At 40.3% G+C, this 26,345-nt stretch overlaps 5 protein-coding genes and 1 non-coding gene across 9 annotated transcripts in view; 5 read left to right on the forward strand and 1 right to left on the reverse strand.

Moving 5' to 3' along the window:
* Positions 1-12,512, forward strand: part of sgsm1a (small G protein signaling modulator 1a) — a 35,920-nt gene extending 23,408 nt beyond the window's left edge. Inside the window, exons 11-26 of one of the 4 annotated variants that reach the window (XM_063489072.1) lie at positions 2-165; positions 559-694; positions 779-922; positions 1,422-1,551; positions 2,026-2,090; positions 2,653-2,798; positions 3,231-3,359; positions 3,442-3,624; positions 3,830-3,895; positions 4,057-5,172; positions 5,266-5,390; positions 7,037-7,119; positions 7,260-7,369; positions 7,480-7,576; positions 7,915-8,082; positions 10,040-12,512. In XM_063489072.1, coding sequence (XP_063345142.1) covers positions 2-165; positions 559-694; positions 779-922; positions 1,422-1,551; positions 2,026-2,090; positions 2,653-2,798; positions 3,231-3,359; positions 3,442-3,624; positions 3,830-3,895; positions 4,057-5,172; positions 5,266-5,390; positions 7,037-7,119; positions 7,260-7,369; positions 7,480-7,576; positions 7,915-8,082; positions 10,040-10,128 — 2,951 coding nt within the window. In that variant the 3' untranslated portion in view covers positions 10,129-12,512. The remainder of the gene's footprint in view (position 1; positions 166-558; positions 695-778; positions 923-1,421; positions 1,552-2,025; positions 2,091-2,652; positions 2,799-3,230; positions 3,360-3,441; positions 3,625-3,829; positions 3,896-4,056; positions 5,173-5,265; positions 5,391-7,036; positions 7,120-7,259; positions 7,370-7,479; positions 7,577-7,914; positions 8,083-10,039) is intronic. The other 3 variants (XM_063489073.1, XM_063489074.1, XM_063489075.1) reach the window with 3 other exon arrangements.
* Positions 12,513-12,812: 300 nt separating this feature from the next.
* trnak-uuu (transfer RNA lysine (anticodon UUU)) lies at positions 12,813-12,885 on the reverse strand. Its single transcript has one exon. It is a non-coding gene; the product is annotated as a tRNA-Lys (tRNA).
* Positions 12,886-13,097: 212 nt separating this feature from the next.
* On the forward strand, positions 13,098-16,851 carry gatc (glutamyl-tRNA amidotransferase subunit C). Its single transcript, XM_063489788.1, has 5 exons — positions 13,098-13,456; positions 14,829-14,879; positions 15,343-15,512; positions 16,327-16,430; positions 16,597-16,851. The coding sequence occupies exons 1-5, from the start codon at positions 13,265-13,267 to the stop codon at positions 16,656-16,658; spliced, it is 579 nt and encodes a 192-aa protein (XP_063345858.1). The 5' UTR covers positions 13,098-13,264; the 3' UTR covers positions 16,659-16,851.
* A 957-nt stretch (positions 16,852-17,808) lies between these two features.
* LOC134638909 (polyubiquitin-like) lies at positions 17,809-19,059 on the forward strand. The gene is made up of 2 exons (XM_063489860.1): positions 17,809-18,247; positions 18,341-19,059. Exon 2 carries the CDS (start codon positions 18,353-18,355, stop codon positions 18,815-18,817), a length of 465 nt encoding a protein of 154 aa, XP_063345930.1. The 5' UTR covers positions 17,809-18,247; positions 18,341-18,352; the 3' UTR covers positions 18,818-19,059.
* A 2,757-nt stretch (positions 19,060-21,816) lies between these two features.
* Positions 21,817-22,563, forward strand: LOC134638975 (polyubiquitin-like). The gene is made up of 2 exons (XM_063489955.1): positions 21,817-21,892; positions 21,986-22,563. Exon 2 carries the CDS (start codon positions 21,998-22,000, stop codon positions 22,469-22,471), a length of 474 nt encoding a protein of 157 aa, XP_063346025.1. The 5' UTR covers positions 21,817-21,892; positions 21,986-21,997; the 3' UTR covers positions 22,472-22,563.
* Positions 22,564-23,038: 475 nt separating this feature from the next.
* LOC134638275 (putative nuclease HARBI1) lies at positions 23,039-25,529 on the forward strand. The gene is made up of 4 exons (XM_065471809.1): positions 23,039-23,051; positions 24,757-24,869; positions 24,955-25,066; positions 25,147-25,529. Exons 1-4 carry the CDS (start codon positions 23,039-23,041, stop codon positions 25,527-25,529), a joined length of 621 nt encoding a protein of 206 aa, XP_065327881.1.
* Positions 25,530-26,345: the final 816 nt, after the last annotated feature.

The following is a 26,345-nucleotide window of genomic DNA, read 5'->3' on the forward strand; positions in this document are numbered from 1 at the left end:
GTGGACAGTGGGGGGACGGTAGTGCTGGTCAGTCAAGATGGGATCCAAAGACCTCCACTTCGCTTCCCTAAAGGAGGTCATTTGCTCCAGTTCCTCTCCTGCCTTGAGAATGGCCTCCTTCCCCACGGCCAGCTTGATCCTCCACTCTGGTCGCAGAGGGGAAAGGTCAGCACAGAGGGCTCTCCCACAGCACGCATCATTTATTCTAGTGTTCTTCCACACAAAAGAGCTAAAGTGTGCTTCAGTCTCCTCTGATCAATAAATCAATAAAGAAAAGACATCTGGATTTAAAAGAAATGGATGCACAGCCTCTTTAAAGCATTGTGTGGAGAGATACTGGTGAACGAGTGTGGATTAGTGTCTACTTAGACCTTGAATGGCTTTGTTAATGTTTCTTTAACTGAACTGAATAAAGAGAACCACCCACGCATGTTCAGCCACTATTAATAGGCTTAATCATACAGACACTAAACAGGTTCATCTTCACAGGGGTGGCTTCTCTAGGCTTTAGCGGTTCAGCATATTTGTTATTGCCATTAGTTATTTTTCTTGTTGCAGGGAAAGGTGTTTCCTAAGCTACGAAAGAGGGTTCCTCAGGGATCTGGATCCTCAGACTCGGTCTCCGATAAGGAGGAGGACGAGGCCACGGACTATGTCTTCCGAATCCTCTTTCCAAACAGTCAGTCAGAGTTTGGTGAGTCACCAAACATAAGCAGGCCCCAGGGGCTTCTCCCTGCTGTTGCATTTTGATAAAAATGTTGCCGATTGTTTGTTACAGTGACTGTAACTCATCCTCCCCATCTGACTTCATCCCTGTCCTTCCAACCGATTGGAAAGTGCCCTACCAAAACGGAGACCCTGGTCGTACCCAGGGAGTCCTGCAGCTGTCCTGAAGAATCCCCCTCACTCACAGGAAGCAGCTGTAACACTGTCACACTTTGGCTCGTCTGTCCATCTGTCAGCTTTGCCTTGCTTTAATTCCTTGCGTCTAATATCCTCCTGCCCTGTCCTGTGCCTCAGGAAATGTTTATTGGTGTGCCGTGTCAATAAAGCCACAATGCTTCACACCTCTTGTACTGCACCACAACACAATAGCCTTTAATCAGGTGAACAGTGGACAACTAATCAAACATGGCAACCGAATTGAGAAAGGCGCTTGCTTAATTGAACTTCCTCCCTATATTAATGTAATTAAACCCGATGGCTTCATTCTTCACGATTATCATAGTATCATAAATGTTTCTGTTTGTGTGCCTTTTCTTTGCTCTTACAGGAATCGAGCATAAGCAGGTCACTAGTGATCAGCAGAATTGTGCTTCAGCAAAAATATTGCAAAGTGCAAATATAATTGTTCTCGAAAGCCTCAGCAGTATGCTGCTCTAAAGTGATTATGATGGCGCGTGTTTGTGTGCGTGCTGCAGTGACTCCTCCAGATCTGATGGATCCGGGAGCTAAGATGTGGCATCCCACTCTCAGGAAGTCCTCGTGTTCCTCCTGCTCTCAGGGGAGCTTCTCTGAAGCGGCGACACCCAAGGGGTGCAACCATGAGAGGTGAGAGATAAAACACGCCCCAAGATAGACAGAGCTGTGTTAAGACTGGGGAACTGTGAAGCTCCTGAAGGCTGCTGTGATTCACTAACACACCTGACAACCTCCGCAATACAGAGGAAACCGGGGATGGAAGCAAGATACAAGAACCCAGCAATTACCCAGAAGACAATTGTGTGACATTTACCTCAGTGAAATGAGAACGTGTTGGGAGAATTAGTGATAAGCTGTGCAGATAAAATGGTAGAGAGCTGTGGAAAGAAGACAGGCTGCTGGCTAATTTGTTCTATATGGCAGCATAACAGTTTATCATTTTATAAAAGGTCAGCCCCGACACAGTAATGAACTCTACATTAGATAGAGGATATCATATATTCGGGAGAATATGAATTACCTGCACTTAATAATTGGTCTAATGATAGTGTATAGCTGTCTGTGTTTTCTCTGCATACTAATGTGGGTTGTGTCTTTCTGCAGGACTCCTCTGAAGCTGCTATGTGACAACATGAAGTATCAGATCATCTCCAGGGCATTTTATGGCTGTATGTAAATGCTTAATGCTGCAGTCACACTAGGGAAAAAGATGGTTGCATGACGATGTTGACTTCATTTTTTTCACATCTTTTGAGGGTGAATTTTGTGTTCGGTGTGTCTATACATTACACAACAGGTTTGGATCTTACAATTCTGAATTTCATGTCGCTTTTTTGCATCGCGCTCGGTGCGTAATGACCTTCACTCATAAATCAGCAGAAATCACAAATTCATATGAGAAAACTACTCACTGAATCAGACTACGATTGTTAGGACACAGCTTGCCTCCTACGCAGTGACCTGTGCAATCACTTTGCAATTAAAAGCTGCAAGGTCAACCTCTGGGCATCTCCGCAAGTCTTTGCATCCGGTCACTAACAGCAAAGAAATTAAATGCGTTCACCGGTCAACCACTGATTGTTCCTCATCACAGCGAGGTTGCCGTCCTATTTTTACTCTAGTGTGACTGAGCCATAGTGTATACCCTGAAAAATCCCTTCACATTCAATTTGAAAATGTATTTTATGGCACGCTTTAGCTTCTTCAATAACAAACTGCATTGTCAACCAGGGCTGGCATACTGCCGTCACCTTTCTACAGTGCGTACGCACCTCTCAGCTCTCGTAAATCACACCATTGTGGCGCCCGACGTGCCCTGTGCTGCCTCCGGAGGCCTCACCACAGACGTGTGGCAGACTTTCCTCAAAGACTGCACAGTAAGCACCTCTGACATCCCTTTACTGCAACACAAACTTAATATTACCTTTTTTCTGTTCACACACACAAGCAGCATCCCCCATCACTCAGTCAGTCTTCATATTAATATCAATCCTCTCCTAAAAAGTGGTTCACACTGTTAGTCTCTCGACAGTGTGCATGACAGGCGACTAATGGCTCTATAAATCTCAAACTCCTTGTCTTCAGGTTATTTGAACAACTGTTACATTCTTGGATTCAAAGAGAGTCTGAATTAAAAATAAAAAAAAAATAGTTTATTAGCCAAGCACTGCAAACTGGTTTGTTCTTAATAAACCAGTTGACACTGAAGTAGCTATTTCAGCACCAGCAGCCTGTGGCCTCTGTTGTTTTGAAGCACTGATGAACAATTTAAATATGCAGTTAATCGACTGCCTGTCTTGTTTCTTCAGGCCTACAAGGAGCAGGAGCTGCTGCGCCTGGTGTACTTCGGTGGTGTGGACCCATCACTGAGGAAAGAGGTGTGGCCTTTCCTGCTGGGTCATTACCAGTTTGGCATGTCAGAGGCTGAGAGGAAGGAGGTTTGTAGTTTCTATGCTTGTTTCGAACCAGAAGCCTTTTCCACCTAAACACTGATCCTTCATCCTTTACTTTTTCATGCAGGTGGATGATCAGGTCAGAGTGTGCTACCAGCAGACCATGGGGGAGTGGCTCAGCTGTGAGGAGATTGTCCGCCTGCGAGAGAAGGAGCAGCACGCTGCGGCTTTGGCAAAGTGCTCCTCAGGTGCAAGCATGGACAGTCACAGTCAGAAGATGAAGCATCACGATTCAACTGTGAGCAATGAGGTAAAACAACGCATACACATGCAGACTCAAATGAAAAACACAGTAACCTTCGGTGTAGACCAGTGTATGTTGTGACCAAAACTAGTAATTCATCCAGGTACAATGACAGAGAAGATGGAGAATTAAACATTAATGCCAGTTTTACACTGAGCTTGAATTGTGCCTTTTTATACTCTTATTCGCACCTTTTATTCTCCGATCACAGTCCTCCCAGAGCTCAGACAGGCAGAGTTTGGCTCGCCTGCAGAGTGATTCCAGCAGCAGCACACAGGTATCAGAAACTCAGCAATATTTGGATGTCAAAATAGTATTTTGGTCTTTTAAAGATGGTGAAGATAATGTTGCATTTCTATCATCCATTTCTGTCGCTCTGTCCGTTTGATCTCAGCATTTTGAACCAAAACTCCTCACTGCTACCTTCTCTCCTGCTAGTTCTTTACATCCTCCCAACCCTTCCCCTGGAGTAGCCTGCTTCCCTTTGGCTTGTTCTTTCAGGTGTTTGAGTCTGTAGAGGAGGTGGACCAGATTGAGATGGAGCCCAAGAATGGAGAAACCAAACAGGTGCCTAAGCTGCCCAATGGAGCTCTGCAGAACGGGACAAGCTCTCCTGACTCTGGACATCCTTCCTCTCGCAACTTCTCCATCACCTCTGGCCTGTCGGACGGCTCCTTCAGCACAGAGGACAGCGCTGCACAAGATACAACCCCGAGACCTGCAGCTGTCCCTCAGGCGTCACAGAGCTCTGTCAAGCCTGCAGCAGGAGAGAGCGAAGATCAGTCATTGGAAAAGGACGGCCAGGTGGAAGGTGAAGTAAAGGACAAAAGGGTGGAGAAAGAGAAAGCCTCCGATGTGACCAAAACTTCAAAACATGCTGCAGAAACAGGTGATAAAATAGACACGAAAAAGACGAGTTTAAAGCCTGAAATGAAAGATAATATCGAGGAGTCACAAGCTGTTAAAGCAGCGGGGACAAAGCTTGAAGATAAAAGCCTCGATAGGAACATTAAAGGTAACCAATCTTTAGAGACACTAGAAGCGGCAAAAGCATTGAAACCCGAAGAAGCGAATGTGGAAAAGATGGAGGAAGTGGACGAATCAAAAGAGGTTTTAGTGACAGGAGGGAAAGAGAAAATATTCAAAGGTCCCGGAGCTCCTGAAATGGAAAATCTCACTCTCTCAGCAGACACCAGAGTGGTGAAATCAAGAGAAGCCTACAGTGCCACTCAGAAAGATGAGCCTCACATCATGACTGAGTCAGATGAGTCTCCCTCAGCCATAGAAATGGAGGAGATCCCCAAAGCCAAAGTTTCCATGGTGCCTTGGAGCAGGAAAGGACATTGTGAAACCTCGTCTTCCTCTGAGAACTCGCCCCCTCACGTAGAGCTCAGGCAGAAGGAGGAACAAAGAAAGCTCAGTCCAGAGGGCACAGAGTCCAACCTGTCGGAGCCGGAGATGGAGAGCCTTTACCCTCCCTTTGACTCTCTGGCTGCATCTGAAAACACAAAGAACCAAGTGACCTCTCAAGTGTCAACTGGGAGTCCTTTCTCTGTATGATAATATCATATGAAATTAATTTACATTAAATAAATTCAAATGACCGTAACTATGTTTTAAACATAAATATCATTTCATCTATTTCAGCAAGAACTTTTGGACCTGTATACACTGAATCTGCACCGCATTGAAAAGGACGTCCAGCGCTGTGATAGAAACTACTGGTACTTTACTCCTGCCAACCTGGAGAAACTACGCAACATCATGTGCAGGTAAAACACTGAGAGCAACGCTCAAGGGTAATAAAAGGAAAATGGAAAGGAAACGTGAGGTTCTCATCATTATTGGCTGTTAAGATTTGACAAAATCTTGAAAAAAGTGATGTCATTCGTTAAGCATTTTACTCCTGAAGAGAGCTCTTACGGTGAAAAAGATATAGAAGAAGAGTGGAGGATTTGTCTCTGTTTAGCCTTAAATAAACCACGTAAATGCTCTATAAACGTCATATATAACTGTGATCATATTTAAACACCGTGAAAAGATGAACACCAATAAGACAAAGCAGCAGGCAATTCTTTTTTTCAAGAGCTGAATGACTCACTCTCATTCAGCTTCCTTTGTCAATTTTCCGACACAATAACACTACGAAGCCAGGAATACAAGTGATCACAACACTAAGATGTAACACAAGGAAAGAAAATCCAACAGTGCAGCAGAAATGACTTTGATCTGAAATGTTTTTATAGCCAGTTGAGCTAACAGGCTACACATTCTTTCTCCCTCCAATTGCATTTTCTAGTTTTTATGTCTGCTTCTATTGTAGTGTGCCTAACTTTTTTTTTTCTTGTAACTAGCTGAAAATAAGAAAACACACAAAGACGTTTTCTTAAACAGCAGATTACATGTCTTTATTTTCTTTATGCTTTCACTCATGATGAGCCACTCATCTACACCTTTCTAAGCCCTTCTTATACAAAAAATATATTTTTACAGTTTTAGCAGGCCTAATTACAAAGAATAACACGTTTTGGAGGAAAAACATACAGTACTGTGCGAAAGTCTTGAGTCACACATCATTTCTTTATATTTTGCTCCAAAGATGCCAGAACTTTTTTTTGAGCAACAGTTCAATATTTTTGTGTTTTGAGGTTTTTTTTTCTATTTTTTTTTTATTTGTTAAGATCCTTAACACTGACCTAATATTAATCTGCAATATATGCGGAGGAGGTCAGGAGAGAGGTAGAACAGTGAGTGTCTACAGCCTTCTGTAAAACAAGGTAGAAGGGCTTTTCATAGTTCGGCCAGTGGTGCTGGAATTATGATATTGTGAAAAACTGATGGAATTATGAACACAGAAAAGTACCATCAGTTTGTAATTCACCAAAAAATACCAACTGGAAAGTATTTGATTTGCAGTGGCTTCATTTTTCATCATGACAGTGATCCTAAGCATACTGCCGATGCAGTAAAAGCATACCTGGATAGAAAAACACACAGCGGACTACTATCAGAGCCCAGACCTAACATTACTGAATCATTGGTATCATGTTGAAAACAGAATAAAAGGCAGCAAACATCCAAAGAAGAGCTTAAATGTCTTTTAAGAAACCTGGAGAACTATTCCTGAAGGCTACTTAAAAAATGACAACACAGGTTGCCTAAGAGAGTTCAGGCTGTGCTGTATATACTGTATTTCCACATTTTGATAAATCCCCACCTTTTCCCCAATTTCCGAGAAATATATATGAAGAAATAGAATGCAGATCAAGATTTTTGCAGAGTACTGTAGTTGTCCTAAAAACAGTTAATATTATATGTTACAACTTGAGTGTGGAAACAGCTGTTGGCATTAGTGTAGCTCAGAGAGAAAAGCAGCCAAGTGGAGTCAAGTTCACTTCTCTTGGTTGTATATTCACAGCTATATCTGGAGGCACCTTGACATCGGTTACGTGCAGGGAATGTGCGACCTGCTGGCTCCACTTCTAGTCATTCTGGATGATGGTGAGTCAACACACTGACTCACTATTTATTTTCCCTCCTCTTTGACACTTGGTGTATTTTTACAGTATTTGATGTAACAGCAGAGAAGAGTTTGCCCACTCGATTTTTCACTCCCGCTTCCTCTCTCTCTGTCCTGTCAGAGGCCATGGCTTTCAGCTGTTTCACTGAACTCATGAAGAGAATGAATCAAAACTTTCCACACGGAGGAGCTATGGACACTCACTTTGCAAACATGCGCTCATTAATCCAGGTCACACAGCATCTACAAACCCCCATTTCTTCTTCACTTTTTTCTCACACAATTGCTGTCTTAATTTTATTTATAATTATTTAATTTACTTTGATCCGCTCTCGGTATAGATCCTGGATTCTGAGCTGTTTGAGCTAATGCACCAGAATGGAGACTACACCCACTTCTATTTCTGCTACCGCTGGTTTCTCCTAGACTTCAAGCGAGGTAAAGTGACAGCATAGCCTGACACAGTTTGCACCAATTAGAGAAGATTCCTTTCTTTAAGCCTTGCTTGTGGATAAAATACCAAACAATCTGCCAGCTTGTTAGCAGCACATTCAGCTGGAAGAGATTTTGCATGAATGATCGCTAAATGTTCTGGCTTTACAATTCACAGTACTTTAGAATGAGGGTTTGCCATAGTTTAGCCGTACTTTCTATTATCGTATTTGCTGTATCTGCATCGTCTCCTCTATCCACTGAAAGCTCCACGAACTCACCTCCCACCCAACCCTCCGAACGCCGCTACAGTTCAGCTTTTGTTTGGGCGCTTTGTCTTGCAGAGCTGGTCTATGATGACGTGTTTGCAGTCTGGGAAACCATCTGGGCAGCAAAGCATGTCTCTTCCAGTCACTTTGTCCTCTTCATTGCACTGGCGCTGGTGGAGGTGTACAGGGACATCATCCTGGAGAATAACATGGATTTCACTGACATCATTAAGTTCTTCAACGGTAAAGCCTTGAAGCTGAAGTTCACATATACATTGCTGTGCAAGACTATTTGGCACAATAAAACAAGAAGAGTTTCAAAACCAACATTAATCTAGTAACTATCTGGTTTAATGAGGTTTTGCATTAACATTATGCTACTCTGATTACATTACTCTGTTTTGCCTTGTTCTAATACTGCAGATTGATTTTTTTTTATCCTCCAGACAGTGAAACTTCCATTTCTGTCAGTGTAAAGACATTAAATGAAACATTTAATCCCTGAGATGTCTTAATATATGAAAAAGAACTCCAATTTCAACATTTAGTGTTTCTACATGATAAATGTGTAAAATTACAGAAAAGCCTCCAGTAGCTTATTTCCCAGCCTGTCCTATAATTATGAAATATAAAGTTTTTATTGTCATCAGCCTGTCGGGCACGCAGTCGTTGCAGTCTGGACATCCAACTCTCTGAACTCAATAACTCGAAGCATCGTAGGATTTTCAAATTGATACCATAGCCATACCGTGCATTTCATAAAAATCAAGAAGTAGAAAATCTATGCCTTCCTTCACATTTTCCAGAACCGTCCAGTCGACCAAATTTAAGTCTTTGCTGGGCCAATTCTGGCCCTCTAACCTTATGTTTGATATTTTACTTATTAAAGTTAATCTATTTGTTATTGTATTACTATTCAGCCTGTATACTACAGCAGATTAATTTCAGCTCTGTATCTTAAAGACACTGAAGAAGCAGCTACATTATAGAGATCACCATTTCAACAGCCTGACTCATACAATAGATTAGATGTTGTAATATTGCAGCCTCTCCCATCCAGTTTGTCTCATGCTGAAGTCTCATGTTTTAACAGGAGAGTTTCTTGTGAGACTCAACCTTTTCACCCCTCCAGGTCCCTGAATCAGGACCAGGCAGTATTTGACACCACACATCATTTTTCGAGGGTTGGCAAGCGTGATATTCAGTGAATAAGCCTCAGAGTGCTGCTTTGACTAAAATAGCTGTAGCATGTTTTGTGCTCGATTTCTGTGGAGCAGAACATTCAAGCAGACGATGAACTTACACTCAGCCCAAAATCCCAGTGACAGCAGCTGATTTCAGTGCCAGCACACATCAACTGATGCCACAGCTGATATCTCCTTGTACACATCTAAATGGCAAATCAAATATAGGCACTGTTATTGAGATTGTTGCACACTGCCTACAGTTACTGTTGCAGCCCTCCTCTACCTGAGATTCTCTTTTACACATTGTGTTTGACTTAATCAGTGCTTTGTCCTTGATGCCTGCTCTGTTCTGTGCCTGCTGGGCTTTCACTGCCCTCAGACTGTCCATGTACGTTCATGCAAGGGCAGTAAGTCTCACAACAGAGCAGCACTGCTCAATATAAACTTCTGCAGCTAAAACAATGAATCTTGAGACTGGATTGCTCCCTCCTGAGGTTTAAAACATTATTTACTGACAGTAAATAGTTTCCAACTCCTACTCTGGCTCACTAAAGATTCATATTGTATTTCAAAACGCTCCCACAGGTTTGTCTTATCCACAGAGCAAGGCTGGCATCGTGCCCTCGTAGTTTTGTAGGTGTTACTGACATATTTTTAGGTGAAAATGTAATTTAAAAAAATATAGCCAGGGTTAAGGAGGAGTGAGGCTAATTTTCAGGTAAAAATAGCTTTAGACTGAATTATGAGCAGCTGAATACAATTATGTAAATGAGTCAGAGATATTATTTGCTTGCCAGCATGAACTTACAATGTCATGTCCACAAAAACATTTAATTAGAGCATGACTTGCAGAGTCTGTTATGGATGACTGCAAGTGTAAAGTCTGTGTAAACAGTTTTCTGAGCATGTTTTCAAAAAGTTACAGGATCACGAATACGGACAATTACAGAGATGATCTGTGCAATCTTGCGTGGGTAAAAATGTTCAAGCTGTTGTTTGTTTGTGCCTTTCAGAAATGGCAGAGCGTCACAACATCAAGCAGATTTTGACCCTGGCCAGAGATCTTGTGTGCAAGGTGCAGATGCTGATAGAGAACAAGTGATTGTGCTGTTTGTCTTCTTTTCCTTCCGAGCAAAGTGTGACCGGCTGTAGCAGCACAAGAGAAGAACGCACGCTCTCACACATACATGAAGCCTTTACAATCATTTTGCTGCTATGAGCCTTACTGACTATATCCTCTATGTTATTCGATGTTGTTTGTGTTGTCGGCAGGTGTGTGAGAATATTACGCTTAACATTTGTCAGTACGTTGAAGTGAAAACAAATGTAAAGCTGTTTAATTTCCAAATATTTCTCTCTTTTTTTCTCAGAAATCCCTCAAGTGTCAACTTTAGTCCGAGTGCACTTAATATTTTCAGATAAAGATGGTTTTAGCTGCACATTTCAAACCAAAAAGCAGAACTGAATTCAACCAGAGACTATATTTATGGGAAAAATACATTGTGATAATAGTTTATATTGATTATTTTTCGTCTACAAGATAGAGCTATTAAAGAAATACAGTTATCCTCTTATTCTAACGAAGGAAAGAATGTCTGCAGACTTTTAATATGCTTTACACCCTAAAGCAAAAGTAGTTTTTACAGACTGATTCAGGACACTGGCTTGGAGCCCAAAGTGTAACCCAGTCCAGTTACGTTTCACACACAGTGTTCAGGATAATTCAGCTTTTAGCACCACGTTATTGGTTTAGCCAACGGTGTTTCCAGTGTTTTTGAACTGCCTCGTCTGCCAAATAGTATGTCTTTATTTGTTATGTGTGTTAACCGTGGTGTACCGGGAGAAGAAAATGTGTTTGAATTATTGGAAATAAATTCTCTTGTAAAATCATAATCTGACATTTATGTTACCGATTGATGTCTTAGCAGAGATTCGTGTAAAGAAACAAGCTTGGTTTGATTAACTTCTTCTTTTTTTTTTTCATTATCCAGTGAACCAAGTGTGAACTTTGTAAATTGTGATTACTCATCTTGATTTTTTTTTCCTTGCGTTGTCCTGTATCGTCCGGTGCCTATTTTAAATGTTAATTTTAGCTGAAAAGCGGAGATCATATGATTATTCAGTGTGAGGATGGTTTAAGCAGAGAGCTAAGAATGAAAGTTACAGTATGGCAGATTTTTAAAAGTGCATTTTTTAGTTTTTTGGCAGATTTGACAGACTTATACTCGTCATTTAAAGCCTAAAACTTCAAGTGTTGTTTCAAGGGTGTGGTAGGATGAGCTGCATTTAATCTTGGTGTTTCTTTGTGAATGCTAAATGCTGTCAGAAAGCCTGTTTTAATTTATTGTAACATTTATGCCAAAGTATTTATTTATTTATTTATTCATTCATCCATTTCTTTCTTTCGGATGCTGCTTTGTTTGTAAATCGAATATTTTTATTTTGTGGCCAGTTCTAAATGTGTATTGTAAAACAATCAAATTCTATACTTAGGTCATATATACAATATATTAAATGGTATATGTTCTAATAATAAAAAAATAAAATGGAATCATTATTTTTCCATAATTGTAATGTGCATTTTACTAAATATAATCAAAGTGAGGGGGGCTGATGAGGCAGAACACACAAACAGGGCTCTGTTCATTAGTAAGAAAACAAAAACCAAGATTCAGGAAGTCATGTGAAAAAGAAATTACCCTTTAAATAGGTTTTATGTATCAGGACTTAATAAAATAAATCACCCGCTCCCTAGCAGGGTCTAATTTATTTTCTTACTAAGCCAAAATGCAGCAGCAGCAGTGTGGAAAAACTAAATACACCCCGTCATTCAACAGGTTTTGAACCAGCTTTAGCAGCAAAAACATGAAGTAATCGAGGCATTTTGGCTCACTTGTTTCTTTACAACATTGCTTCAGCTATGAGGTTTGGAGGCATTCGTTTCATTTATATACATCTCCAGTTGGTTTGAGGTGGCTGTGTTGATATGCTGTGTTTTTGGTTTTCATCAAACATGGTGCTGTGCATTATGGCCAGGCATGAAAGCAGATATGTCCAAAGGAAATTGTTCCAGAAGACTTCTGGAGGTTTCTTCAACTCCTCCAAACAAGTGATAGATGTTGAATCCTTTTGTTACATTGCACAGTTGCATTGAATTTGCTGGGACGATGACTCTTGGTGAAGACAACAACTTTCTCACTATAGAATGACTGACTTCAAACTGTGTTCAAAGTGCTTTATAACCCTTCCCAGACTGATTTAACTGATTTCCCAGATCAACATTTGCTGCTTGGTATTATGTTAACACACTTAAATGCTCCAAACTGCCAAAGCTTCTTCTTTTACAGAGGTGCTCACGCTTTCCGATTTGCATTTGATTGGCTAATAGTGAATCAATGTGTAATATGTCATCTTGTGACCTAGATAACTTTAGAACTTATTAAGGATTCAATTAAGTTTTCATTACTCCCTGATACTAAAACCCTTAAAAATGAAAGAAAGTGTACTTTCACTTCACATGAAAGTTTTTACAAATGAAAGAGCTCTTTTTTTTCCTGAGGGTGACATTTGTGGTGGTGATTAAATTGTGACTTATTTTGTCAAGAGACTATGTACAGATTTTAAAGTCAAGAAATACACCTTAGTGGAAATCAGCTTCATTGCATTCATTTTTTTAAAGCGAGCTTCTCAGCGCGTTTGTCCCCTTACAGGATAAAGAACGCCGCTATTATGTCAGCAGGGTTGGTATGTATTCTGAGTAGTTTGAAAACTGGAAACAAAAATTGACGCCCGAACAGGGACTTGAACCCTGGACCCTCAGATTAAAAGTCTGATGCTCTACCGACTGAGCTATCCGGGCGCTCGATGCGAAGATACACGGCTGTCGCCAGCTAAGTCAAAATTGTACTGAGGTCTAATTCGTTTTCGTATTTAAAATTGTTATAATTTAAGCCTTGCATCTATTAAGCCGTGTTATACGTGTAACAGACTTAAAACACTCATTCCTTATAAACTAAAGAAAATAAGTGTGGCGGTGCCAACAAGGAAGTACGTTCAGATTTCAAACTCTCGCTTCCTCTCGTTCTTCCTGCTAGCTACAGCAGGTCCTTAGCTAGCTATAGCATGTGAAGCTAGGTTAGCCTGGAGCTGACCTTCCTAGTGAAACTAGACTAGAAGGAAATGCTTAATTTTTCTACTACATCTTAGACATAGCTGACTGGCAGCTAGCTGTGTTAAAAATGTCCGTGTTTAGCCTCGCTGCTTCGCGTACATTCCGTGGCGTGTCGGTAAAAATCCCTCGGATGTTATTTAGCCTGCTACCCAATGATGGATACTCAATAACAATCCTAAACAGCAAGAGAATCAGCTGTCCGCAGAGCCACAGCGCAAATACACCGCGTCTGCTCAGCTCTCAACCACTTAACCAGAAGGTACAGTACATGTGTCACAAGTAAAAGTCCTGATTAAGTGCAACGTATTAGCATTAAAACGTGGCTGAAGTGTTAGAGAAGGGCTCTGGGTTATCCCCTCTAATTGAGACATGCCGATTAAAACTGAAGCGTGGATTTTGACGATATATCTGATCATTTCAACATTTATGTGCGAAGTCTGCAGGAAAGCTACCGCTATTTGGTGGCGCAGTCAACATGAGAGGTCAGAGGTCACAAAGTTTGAAAGTTGCACAGTATTTTAAGCTCCTTAGATCCAGAGATCTTTTCTTTGCGATGTAATTTTAATTTCTCCTAGCTATTTGGGATTAGTTGGACCTGATAACTATAAACTAAAATTCCTGTTGGACCAGAAAGTTGTTAGTTACAGTTTGTTTGTATTTTATCCCCTGGCATGGAGATAATGATAATATTTTGCAGTATAACACAATAAAGTCCACATTGCTTGACAAAGTATAAAACACCACTAATCAAAATGAACTGTCTTCTTCTTTCTGCTGCTCCCTTTGGGCATTTCATCTCCCTCCATCTCACCTTATCCTTCACATCCTCCTCTATCACACCAAACCTCTGTATGTTCTCTTTCAGTGTATCTGTGAACCTTCTCTGTAGTGTTACCCTTTTTTTTTTTTTATTCAACATCATGTGTCTAGTTTATCCACTATCTCTTCTCTGTACATGTCCAAACCATCTCAGCATTGCATCTCTGACTTGGTCTCCAAACTGCTCAACCTCAGCTGTACTCATTTCTAATCCTGCCCATCCTGGTCCCAACATAATCTTAACATCATCTACTCTGCTACCTCCAGCTTGAGCTCCTGACTTTTTGTCAGTGCCAACGTCTACAAACCATACATCACAGCAGCTTCCCTTTCACTCTTGCTGCTGTCCTGTCATAAATTACCCCTGACACTCGTCTCCACCCACTTCACCCGGCCTGCACTCTCTTCTTCACCTGTCACTTATGCACTGTCCGTTGTTTCGGTTGACCCCAGGTGTTTAAACACATCTACCTTCACTACCTCTGCTTCTTGCAGCTTCACTGGTACACCTGTCTCCCTCTCATTTACACTCAGAAAATTCTAAATGTAGTGTCTTCATATGAGGAGGGTCACAGGGTCTGCTTTGCCTTTTCATACTAAAAGTAACTAATAACTAAAGCTGTCAACATAAATATTAAAAATGTAACCTTTACCCCTGAAAGAGGGGTATATAGTACAGTTATCTCAGAAACTACTTTACTACAGCATTTGAGTAAATGTACTTAGTTTTTGCTACCCTCACTATATCCAATATAGCAGCATCTTCTATTCATCAGTGGCTCAGTCTTGTTACCAGGTTGTCTCTTCTACAGATACCAAAGGTGGCAACATGGGAACCAGTACCAGAGGACCAGCTTCCTCCGGTAATCCCCTTAACACAGCACAGCACAGTACAGTCATGACTGAATGTCTGGAAATCCACAGTAGATGTTAGATATTTAGCTGACAGATTTCAGTCATTCATCTTTAGGATACTGGCCATTGAATACCTTCCTAATATCAGTTTAGTTGATAGTGGGCAGATCCCACAATTTATTTTTCAGTGAGTTATTTGTTGCCATGAGGGTTTAGGGTTTTGTATGACATCAAAACAATGTCATACAAAATTAGCTTGGATATGATAAAGCTCTGCAGCAGTGACAGACAGCTAAACTCTTCAAAGAGGAAAATAACTTGATGAAAAAACTTGGTCATTATAAAGTTGGCTGAGAATAAATGATTGATGACTTTATTCAATGATTATGTAGAGTACTGGGCATATTTAAGTGATGGTTGAAGTAAGCTGTCACCCATACATTTCTAAGCAATACACCATTTATCTAACAGCCTGCCCATATCCCTGCTGACCTGGTGGACAAACTGGAGCGACTGGCTTTGGTGGATTTTCGCACCAAACAGGGACTGGCCTGTTTGGAAAAAGCCATACGGTTTGCAGACCAGCTTCATGTCGTTGACACAACAGGGGTTGAACCGATGGATTCAGTTCTGGAGGACAGGTATGGCTGGGGTTGATGTCAGGTATACACCTGTCAAGAAATTAATGGCTGTGTTCACTTGCACGTATTAGCTTCAATGCTGATTGAAGATTATGGCTAAGATACTCAAATGTAATCTGATTCTGATTCAATATATGTTTCCATGAGCAGATGGACCTAATCAGTGACAGTTTGATGCATTTGTCTTGCTCAGTCTTACATCTCAGTCAATCTATTCCAAAACCCACTGTAAATAGTATGGAGAGTTAAAAAGTAAAATGAGGCTGTAACTGCAGTGCTCCAAACCTGCTCTGGCATTAACATCAGCACAAAAACTGTGATCCAGGAGCTTTATGGCATTGGTTTATAATTGCAAAGAAGCATAAAGTGTGGGTGGCACAGTACTTTTGTCCATATGTGGTATGCATTGACATTTCACTGCAGTAATTGATGTCATTTTGATGCTTTTTGGAAAGTGCAGAAGCGTATATCCCCACACGTTTAGGACATGACTGTAGAGAAAGAATGCAGAGCAGTGGGGAATGCACAGATGAAAAGAATTCAGCTTCTTTTTCAATTGTTTTTTGGGGGGAGAGGGGTTTATGTTTACACCACTACACTGAAACCAAATGATATTTGAATCTGTGCCTGGTTTTTATGATTGAGGTGTTCATACATAGTATTATATTCTGTATTAATGTGAATATCAAGGTCCGTGTAAATGTAGTTGCTGTTTTTTCTTATGTCTAAGCCTTAGTTGAGATGGGAAAATGCAGTTAAAATTGAATGAAGCACATTTTTGTCGTCTCATTGTGTTTTATCCCTGCACAATCAGGGTTTTGTACCTGAGGGAGGATGCTGTGATGGAGGGTGACTGTGCTGAAAAACTGCTTCAGCTCTCAAAAAGCACAGTTGAAGAATATTTTGTGGCACCACCAGGTAATAAAAACCAAAATTTCTTGTGGTTCTGTAAATTAGTGTTGATTTTAAAATGGTATGACTGGATTAATGAGCAGAGAAATTAATAAAATTACCCAATATGTTTAATATCTTATTCATTGTGTACCTGCAGGATCCTTAACTATTGCTTGTTTTCTTACCACAGGAAATATTCCTCTACCTAAGAGGGAGGAGAGGACTGCCATGCTGAAAAACTCAGAGTTTTGATGTTTATAAATCTATAGCCTTGATATTTATTACATTTTTTGAAGACTGAAAGTGTCGTTTAAGAGCTGCTGTATGTGTCTGATCTGCTGGTTGAGGCCCGCTTGACTTCATATCTACAGTCATAAACACAGTGTGATGTGTGTGTTTTCACATTTTTTCTGCAACAGGAAAAATAAAAAACTTGTACAAGTTGTGTTTTTCACTTTCATTTGCCGCCCATGTTTTATTTAGTTTCAGTATCGTTTTATGGAAATAGTGAGTGGACGGTTTATTTACAGCCTCTATGAGGACAATGAGGTCAATGGTAGTACATTATTTTGATCTGCAGTAAATAAAATTAACTGTGCTTAAGTACAGTTTGAGATTCTTGTAGTTGAATATTTTTGTTTTGTGTGTAATTAAATCTTAATTCCAGTACATTTACTGGGAAGTTCTAAATACTTTACATATTCAGATTTGCATGTCCAGTAAACATGGCTCTAAACAGCTAAATTATTCAAACTGTTTTTTGTAACTGTTTAGAAACTGTTGTGTGTTTCTTCCCCCTGTGATTAAAGCTGTCATGATTTTTACTCTAGGTCATTAGTGTCAAATATAATTTGGCTCATGGGCCACATAAAGCCCAGTTTCCTCTCATTTGGGCCACACCAGTGAACCTAATGTATAATAACCTGTATGCAAAGCCATTCAGTGGACCAAACTGAACCACCTGGTGGGTGGTCCTGACCCTTTGGCCACATGTTTGATACCCCTGCTTTTGAAAGAGCAATATACATACTCTCACTGGCCATTTAATTAGGTATGCCTTTTCAACTACTCATTAAGGCAATCATCCAGCAAATCTGCATTAACTATACATTTCTGAGGCATGTTTCCAAAACCTCAAGTCTGTGCTACAAAGAACTACAAAAGCAGCTCTGAAGCCAAAAGGGGTACAACCAGGAACTAGCAAGGGGTACCCAATAAATCGGAGAGTGAGTGTATATAACATTCACATGAGACATTTTAATGTGTCAAGTACTTTGATTCTCATCTAGAACAGGACTTTGCCTCCAGGTGTTTTACTTTATTTAAAGTAATTTTTCTATCACACTTGATTTATGATTTACACGATGATCTCTTTATCTATTGTAACAATATTAATCAGTGCATAATGGCTTATTTTCCTTTCTGTTTTGATTCCATACAATCCACACCCCCCAAAAAGTACAGGTAGCTAAAAATAGAGCAGCTTTTCCCTGTGATTTGTATCAGTAGATGTTTTCCAGCTGGTTTTCCCCTACCTGGCTGATAAACCTGTTAGGTTATGTTCATAAACGCGTCACGGGGTGTGTTGATCAGTACACCTGTAATGCTGTAAGCATCACGCCATTAGTCAGTACTGGAGAATAGAAACCGAAACTTATAACAACAGAGATGGAAAACGAATCTTAAGTGAGTGGGCGGGCGCTGATCAGCTGAGCGGGAGTGTATATAAAGAGCTGAGCTGAGGCGCTCAGCTGTTGTGTGAGCATCATTGTTTACCTAAACACGGTTGAAGACTTCAAGTTTCCGGAGAAGTTTGTTTTGCCTCGATAAGCCATCGCAAGGTAAGAAGCTGAACAAGCCTGTGAGAAATAACTGAAAAGTCTTTTATTTCCTGAGTGTTTGTATTATAAGGAACTATTTTTGTATTCTTTCAGACTACAGCCAACATGGATATAACTATCACTATGGTGGGTGGGTCCCACACCGTGAGGGTGAACCCACAGGACACAGTTGGCTCTCTGAAAATAAAAATCCAGAGCATGCTGGGAGTCGACCCCCAGAGGCAGAGGCTGGTTTTCATAAACGGCCAGAAGACCCCTCTCAACGACGACTCCAAACCCATCAGCTACTACGGCTTACAGCACGGCTCCCAGGTGTCCCTGCTGGTCACCGAGCCTCCTCCCACCCAGGTGTTCCTCAGAAATGAAAAGGGACAGATGAGCACCTACGACATCAGGCTCGACGAGACTGTGAGCAACTTCAAGAACAGAGTCGAGAAAAGAGAGGGGGTGCCAGCGAGCCAGCAGAGGCTCATTCACCAAGGCCGGGAGATGCAGGGTGGCAAACTGGAGGACTACAACGTCAGAAACCACAGCACCATCGACTTGACTTTACGTCTGAGAGGAGGCTGAGGACACTTTAACATGATTCATACACCAGAAAGCCCATGTATGTTATTTAATTTTAATGATATCGACCAATCTTGTATATATTTTTTAATTTATTAGTGCTTTTATTTTGAAGAAAAAAAAACATTCCTCCAGATTGCACCATCTGTGTTCATTAACCATTCAGTGTTAAAGTTTGTGATTAAGTCATACAAACCACTGTGTTACAGATTGTGTCATGACAAATTCATGTTAACTGGACTAAATACAAACAATAAAGTTTCTAACAGAAGTTTATGTGTCTTCACATTTCCTGTGTCTGTGTCAGCTGGGGAAGGGGGGAGGGGGGGCTGTATGCCGTATAGATCACAAGACAAACGGGTCCCATTAAAAGTAGTTCTAAAATCACCGTTTCAGTGTTTATAAGAGACTCAGTCATATAAATTTCCAAGTCGAGTATTTCAAGTGTTACAACAGCATGATGTAATGGTGCCAGTCCACTGTTTAAGTGTTAATCACAATAGTTTCTGTATGTGGAAATTATTGATCAGATTAAGCAGATATACAATAAACAGTCTGTTGTATTATCTCAGTTATCTGGCTTTTATTACAGTTAGATACATTTATATACGAGATGTTTCCTGAAGATTTATCTTCATATTTAATTTTACAAACTTGGAGGATTTCGAAAAATGTGAGCAAAACTATTCTCTGATTCAAGCCTCAAAATGAGAAGTTACTTTCTGAAAAATCACCATAAACTGAATATTTTAGAGTATTTGGTATTTAGTCACTGGTAGGCCACAGAGTGTGAGAAAGAAATATATTCAGTGGCCATATTATTAGGTACACAGCTCAACGGCGTATTATTGCTAGTAACTAATAAACCAAACACACAGCAGCAATTAGATTGAATTAAACTGCATATCTACATTTAAAACTTGTAGATCTGGTCAAGGTGACCTGCTGAAGTTCAAAGTGAGCATCAGAATGTGGAAGAAAAGTGATTTAAGTGATATTAAACATGATATGTTTGTTGGTGCCAGATAGGCTTTTCTATGGGCTATGCTAGTTTATTGGACATTAAACTAGTGTTCATCCTGTTAAATATAAAAATATTATAATAACAATACTAATTTCACAAACTTAGAGCTTAGATTTTGGAAGACTGAGTCAGGGTCTAATGGAAGAGAGTCAGCAAACAGAACTTAAACTATTTAAGTAAAAACACAGAAAAATATTCTCTGATATAAACATTTAAAATTGGCACATTTCCTTGCTGTCCTTTCTGAAAAATCATTTAGTCAGTGATAGACTACACATTGAAAGATCAAGAGCGATACAAACACTCAATGGGCTCCAGTTCAGCTATTCATTAACTGAAATATCTAAACAGCCAGTCACATAACAGCAGGTCACTGCATTTAAACATCATCAACATGCTTTGAGCTGATAAGAAGGAAACAGTGACTCAAACAACCCCTCTTTATAACCAAGGTATGCAGAAGAACTATGAACACACAGCTCATCGAACCAGATGGACTACAGCAGCAGAAGACCACACCGGGTACCAATCCTGTCAGTGACAAACAGGACACTGAGGCTACAATTCACACGTTCACTAAAATTAGACAATGGAAGGCTGAGTCTCTATTTCTGCTGCAACATTCAATACACTTTAAGAATTTTACACATTTTAGTCCCTCACAGACTTTACTATATCATATATGTGATCTGACGTGTGTTCCTGCATTTATCACTGAAAGCAAAAATTTTTGAAACAATCGATTAATAACTGAAAATGAAATATTGTGGCTGATGCCAATCTCATTAATTCAAAGGATATATTTACTAATATCCAAGGCTCTTTATATTACACTGCTGCAGAAGTGTGGTTTGACACTGGAGTATTGTTAGCAGTAGCTAGTTTAGATTTGCATTTATAAAAGAATTTAATCCATTAAATTGGCAAGACTATCCAAATCCTCAGTAGGAAGACTTCAGCATGTTCAGAATGCAGCAGCCAGTCCTTACATACACATTACCCAATACTGACATCACTATAACTTCCATTTAAGCAGAGAATGACTGGAAGTGAATTCACCATTAAGAGTGCTGAGGGTGCTGACATTACTGTGGTCTTTGGAACAAGCTTACCGCTGACCTGAGGTCAGTTACAACTGTGTGCACATTCAAAAGCAGACTCAAATCAGTTTTATTTTCACTGTGTGTGTGTGTGTGTGTGTGTGTGTGTGTGTGTGTGTGTGTGTGTGTGTGTGTGTGTGTGTGTGTGTGTGTGTCCACGGCATCATAGGATGCCTATGATGTCTGTGATATTTTTTATGTTAACCACATTGACTTTATTGTGATGATATTTGCCATATAAATAAAATTACCACTGACATTTAATTATGGAAAAATTCGATGCACCGAATTAACTAAGAACGGTTCTCTGTGCTGTGTTTCATTGGCCATAGCGATAACTCTCATAAACTCCATTAACAATGAAGAAATCTTACAAATGTGCTGATTCTCGGTCAAGTTCTGTTGCTTGAACATTGCTGCCTCGGTGCACATATACAGACAGAAGTTTTTTTCAGTTTTGAAGAAATCTGCTGATAGTTAGCAATCCAGTGGTATACAGCAAAAAAGAAATGTTAATTTAAAAATGCATATCTTTGTGTTCAAAATTAAACAAAATAATAATTTATTTCAATCTGAGAGATCTCATAAATCGATATTTCCATATTTCTTAACCGAACACGCCCTTTGACGCACGACCGCTGCACGTGGCTTAATTTGTAGGTTGGTCTTAGAAATGTGTTTTGTTTTGTTTTTAAGGAAGGATAGTCTCTGATCAAAACACCCCAAGCACCATACCATTGCAGCGTGATGTTTGGAGACTAGAAACCGAAAGTTGTTATAGCAAAGATGGGAAAACGAATCTTAAGTGAGTGGGCGGGCGCTGATCAGCTGAGCGGGAGTGTATATAAAGAGCTGAGCTGAGGCGCTCAGCTGTTGTGTGAGCATCATTGTTTACCTGAGCTGAGACTTTAAGTTTCCGGAGAAGTTTGTTTTGCCTCGATAAGCCATCGCAAGGTAAGAAGCTGAGCAAGCCTGTGAGAAATAACTGAAAAGTCTTTTATTTCCTGAGTGTTTGTATTATAAAGAACTATTTTTGTATTCTTTCAGACTACAGCCAACATGGATATAATTATCACTATGGTGGGTGGGTCCCACACCGTGAGGGTGAGCCCACAGGACCCAGTTGGCTCTCTGAAAATAAAAATCCAGAGCATGCTGGGAGTCGACCCCCAGAGGCAGAGGCTGGTTTTCATAAACGGCCAGAAGACCCCTCTCAACGACGACTCCAAACCCATCAGCTACTACGGCTTACAGCACGGCTCCCAGGTGTCCCTGCTGGTCACCGAGCCTCCTCCACCTGCTCCCATCCAGGTGTTCCTCAGAAATGAAAAGGGACAGATGAGCACCTACGACATCAGGCTCGACGAGACTGTGAGCAACTTCAAGAACAGAGTCGAGAAAAGAGAGGGGGTGCCAGCGAGCCAGCAGAGGCTCATTCACCAAGGCCGGGAGATGCAGGGTGGCAAACTGGAGGACTACAACGTCAGAAACCACAGCACCATCGACTTGACTTTACGTCTGAGAGGAGGCTGAGGACACTTTAACATGATTCATACACCAGAAAGCCCATGAATGTTATTTAATTTTAATGATATCGACCAATCTTGTATATATATTTTTAATTTATTAGTGCTTTTATTTTGAGAAAAAAAAAACATTCCTACAGATTGCACCATCTGTGTTAAAGGTCGACAGTGTTAGAGATTCTGTAATGACAAATACATGTTAACTGCACTGAATACAAACAATAAAGTTTCTAAAGGAAGTTTATGTCTCTTCACATTTCCTGCGTCTGTGTCAGCTCGGGAGGGGGGGGGGGGGGGGCTGTATGTCGTACAGATCACAAGACAAACGGGTCCCATAAAATCACCATTTCATTGTTTATAAGAGACTCAGTCATATATATTTCCAGTCGAGTATTTCAAGTGTTACAACAACATGCTGTAATGGTGCCAGTCCACTGTTTAAGTGTTAATCACAGTAGTTTCTGTATGTGGAAAATCATTCACCAGATTAAGCAGATTTACAGTGAACATAACAGTCTGGTGTATTATCTCAGTTTTCTGGCTTTCATGAACATTTATATCATTTATATACAAGATGTTTCCTGAAGGTTTGTCTTCATATTTAATTTTAAAAACTTGAAGGATTTTGAAAAACATGGGCAAAATATTCTTTGATTCAAGCCTCAAAATGAGAAGTGACTTTCTGAAAAATCACTGTAAACTGAATATTTTAGAGTATTTGGACATTTGGTATTCAGTCATCAGTATCTACAGAGAGAGGGAAATATATTCACTGGCTACCTTATTATTAGGTACACCGCTCAACTGCATGTTTTTGTTCATAACTAACCACAGCAGCAATTAGATTGAATTAAACTGCATGTCTACATTTAATCCTTGTCGATCTGGTCAAGGTGACCTGCTGAAGTTCAAAGTGAGCATCAGAATGTGGAGAAAGATACAAACACTCACTGGGCTCCTTGTCACGATCCTGGGTCTTTTGACCCAGCGTTTTGAGTTTTTGTTTATTTTTGATGTTCATGGTTTATGTTTAAGTTCATTATGTTATCTAAGTTCATTTGTTTATTAGATTCCCCTTGTGTCTTCTACCCCTCTGTTTTAGTCTCCCTTTTCCCTTTATGTGTTTCATGCTGCATGTCTTATGTTGTGAAGTTTGTATTGTCATGTCTGCATCTCATGTTTCCTCTTTTATTTTGAAGGTCAATGTCCTACTTCAGTGTAGTCAGCTTTGCTTCCTTTGTCTGGTTAGTGTCAGCTGTTTCCCCATGTGTTTCCACTTCCCCTAATCACCCTTGTGTGTGTTTCTGTTCATTCTTCATCAGGTTGTCTGTTGTTCACATCATGTTTCTAGGTTTTTCATGTTGTTTGTTTAGTTTTCCCAGTTTAGGTTAATGTTAGTTTTACTTCAGTTTGCCTTGCCCTTTGTTTGTACCGTTATTACCAGCCTCATTAAACGGCTCGCTTTTTGTTAATTCAAGTTTTGTGCCATGTTCCTTTTGTGTCTGCTTCATCAATACATACAGTCTGCCTCCGCCAGACTGTGACACTCCTGTTCAGGGCCCTGTTTCAGAAAGCCGGTTTAGTGCAAACTCTGAGTAAGTATACCCTGAGTTAACGAAAACTCTGGGTTTTCGGTTTCACAAAGCGAGTTTAGATTAATTCTGAGTGAGTTACTATGACGACACACTCCGTGAAGCTAACCTGCCCCCTAGCAGGTTTACTTCAACTAACCCTGACTTTCTCCGCCTCTTTGTCGGAAACCTGACTGTAGGAAGTGTCAGACATGGCGTGCCCCTTCCTTGAAGAGCCAGTAGATGTTGAAGCCCAAATTCTCCGCAGAGCTCTCCGCCGGGAGAGAGTGATTAGAGCGCGTTTGGACATTTTATCATTTCCTGATGATTTTCTGTGTGAACGTTACCATTTTTCAGCACAATCTATAATTTATTTGAATAACATCCTCAGGCCTTATATTGCTCATGTGACACATCGCAGACATTCTCTCAGTTTTGTACATATTATTTGTATTGCACTTCGTTTTTTTGCAAACGGGAGCTTTCTGTATAATATTGGTGACGCTGAGCACGTTTCCAAGGCTACCGTCTGTCGGGCAGTCAGGAATGTTACAGTTGCACTGAAACGTCTCCTGTACTCGTTTGTGGTGTTCCCCGGTCATAGACCCAAAAGATTTATCAAAGAGGGATTCCACAAAATTGCAGGTATCAGGATGAACAAAACTTAATTCATGATGTGGTGATACTTGAAGTACTACTTAAATTTTACATTTATTTTCAGGGTTCCCAGGCGTGATTGGCTGTATAGATGACACTCACATTCCAATCATTGCTCCTTCAGTAAATGAAGGAGACTATGTGAACAGGAAGTCTTTCCACAGCATTAATGTACAGGTACATAGTTCCCTGTAGCATTTCAAACTAACAAATTATTTCATTATAGTAATGGATGCTAATTTGTGTTCTCTGCACTGTGAAGATCATATGTGATGCTGCCAACATTATCACAAATGTGGAAGCCAAGTGGCCAGGCTCTGTTCATGACTCACGAATTTTTCGTGAATGTACACTGAGCACAAAATTTGGACATGGTGAGTTGAAAATACTTTAAAATGTATAAAGACCAATTGCTACAGGGACATTTGAACTGAAGTGTATCCTTCTGTCTTAGGAGAGTTCACTGGCTACTTGCTTGGTGATAGGGGGTATCCATGTTTACCCTATTTGCTTACCCCTTACCCTGACCCTGAACCGGGCCCACAGCAGCGATATAATCTGGCTCATTGCAGGACAAGAGCCAGAGTTGAAATGACTATCGGAATGCTTAAGGCCCGGTTCCAGTGCCTTCAAAGACTCAGGGTCACCCCAGAAAGGGCATGTGACATTATTGTGGCATGTGTGATTCTTCACAACATTGCCACAATTAGAGGAGAACACTGTCCTTCTGAACCAAACATCAGCAGTGATCCAAACCATGAACAACCTGACCCTCCCACAGACATACAACATGGAAGAGCAGTCAGAGACACCATATGTCACAATCATTTCCTTTGACCCATCACCTCAACATGTTGAAAGAAGAATAAACAGATTTTTTGTTCAACTGGCTTTATTGGTCGCCTGTATTTCCTGTACACAAAGTATTAATAAGTATATTATTATGTTGTTCAAACACTGAAATAATTTGTCCATCTCTGACCACTTCACCCACCCTTAACTGATGTTCCAGCAGTAAAATCTCAATCTTGGTCTTTTGGATCTGCTGCTTGAAGTGTTCCATTTCCAAGTCGCATTTTTTTATTTTCTTGATCAAATAGGTCTTGTACAGCTGCTTTACAGGGAGCTATTGAAACACAGAAAATAGCATTGACATTCATAGTACATGCCTACTTAGGTTGGTTGTAAATCAGTGCTGAACATCTTACTGAGGACAGGTTTGTTGGAGAAGTGGCTGGACCCTCTTCCTCTGCATTTCCATCATCACCCTGTTAGAGACATAGAAAGTCCATGGTTTTATTATAGTACCACATTTTATTCAATTGTTATATTTTCCATTGTAAGATGTAAACCTCAAAGTGTCTCTGTTGCTTCCTCCTCTGTAACAGCTGTCAATGTTTCTTCATTATTTTCCTGTAGTAAAGACATTAACAACATTGCTGTTCTACTGTAAACTCATATAATCTGTGGAGTATTAAGAGTACTCACAACTGCATGTTGGTCTGGCTCAACAGGAGGCTGCACCAGATGCAGTACACCATCACCATCAACTGATAGAATATGAGGTTTATACAGGTCACTTATAACTTACAAGGGACCAAATGGCAGTTAACAAATATATACCAATCACCTTACACTTCATTGTCATTATGC

Source organism: Pelmatolapia mariae, linkage group LG12 (assembly GCF_036321145.2).
Source record: "Pelmatolapia mariae isolate MD_Pm_ZW linkage group LG12, Pm_UMD_F_2, whole genome shotgun sequence".
In the NCBI taxonomy this organism is placed as follows: Eukaryota; Metazoa; Chordata; class Actinopteri; order Cichliformes; family Cichlidae; genus Pelmatolapia; species Pelmatolapia mariae.

Excerpts from the sequence above, each read along its gene's own strand:
- gatc (XM_063489788.1), top strand. The coding sequence starts at position 13,265 with ATGTCCGTGTTTAGCCTCGCTGCTTCGCGTACATTCCGTGGCGTGTCG. Across the intron at positions 13,457-14,828 it reads CTCAACCACTTAACCAGAAG|ATACCAAAGGTGGCAACATG; the intron begins GTACAGTACATG and ends TCTCTTCTACAG. Across the intron at positions 15,513-16,326 it reads GATTCAGTTCTGGAGGACAG|GGTTTTGTACCTGAGGGAGG; the intron begins GTATGGCTGGGG and ends CTGCACAATCAG.
- LOC134638909 (XM_063489860.1), top strand. The coding sequence starts at position 18,353 with ATGGATATAACTATCACTATGGTGGGTGGGTCCCACACCGTGAGGGTG.
- LOC134638975 (XM_063489955.1), top strand. The coding sequence starts at position 21,998 with ATGGATATAATTATCACTATGGTGGGTGGGTCCCACACCGTGAGGGTG.
- LOC134638275 (XM_065471809.1), top strand. Across the intron at positions 24,870-24,954 it reads TCCACAGCATTAATGTACAG|ATCATATGTGATGCTGCCAA; the intron begins GTACATAGTTCC and ends TGCACTGTGAAG. Across the intron at positions 25,067-25,146 it reads GAGCACAAAATTTGGACATG|GAGAGTTCACTGGCTACTTG; the intron begins GTGAGTTGAAAA and ends CTTCTGTCTTAG.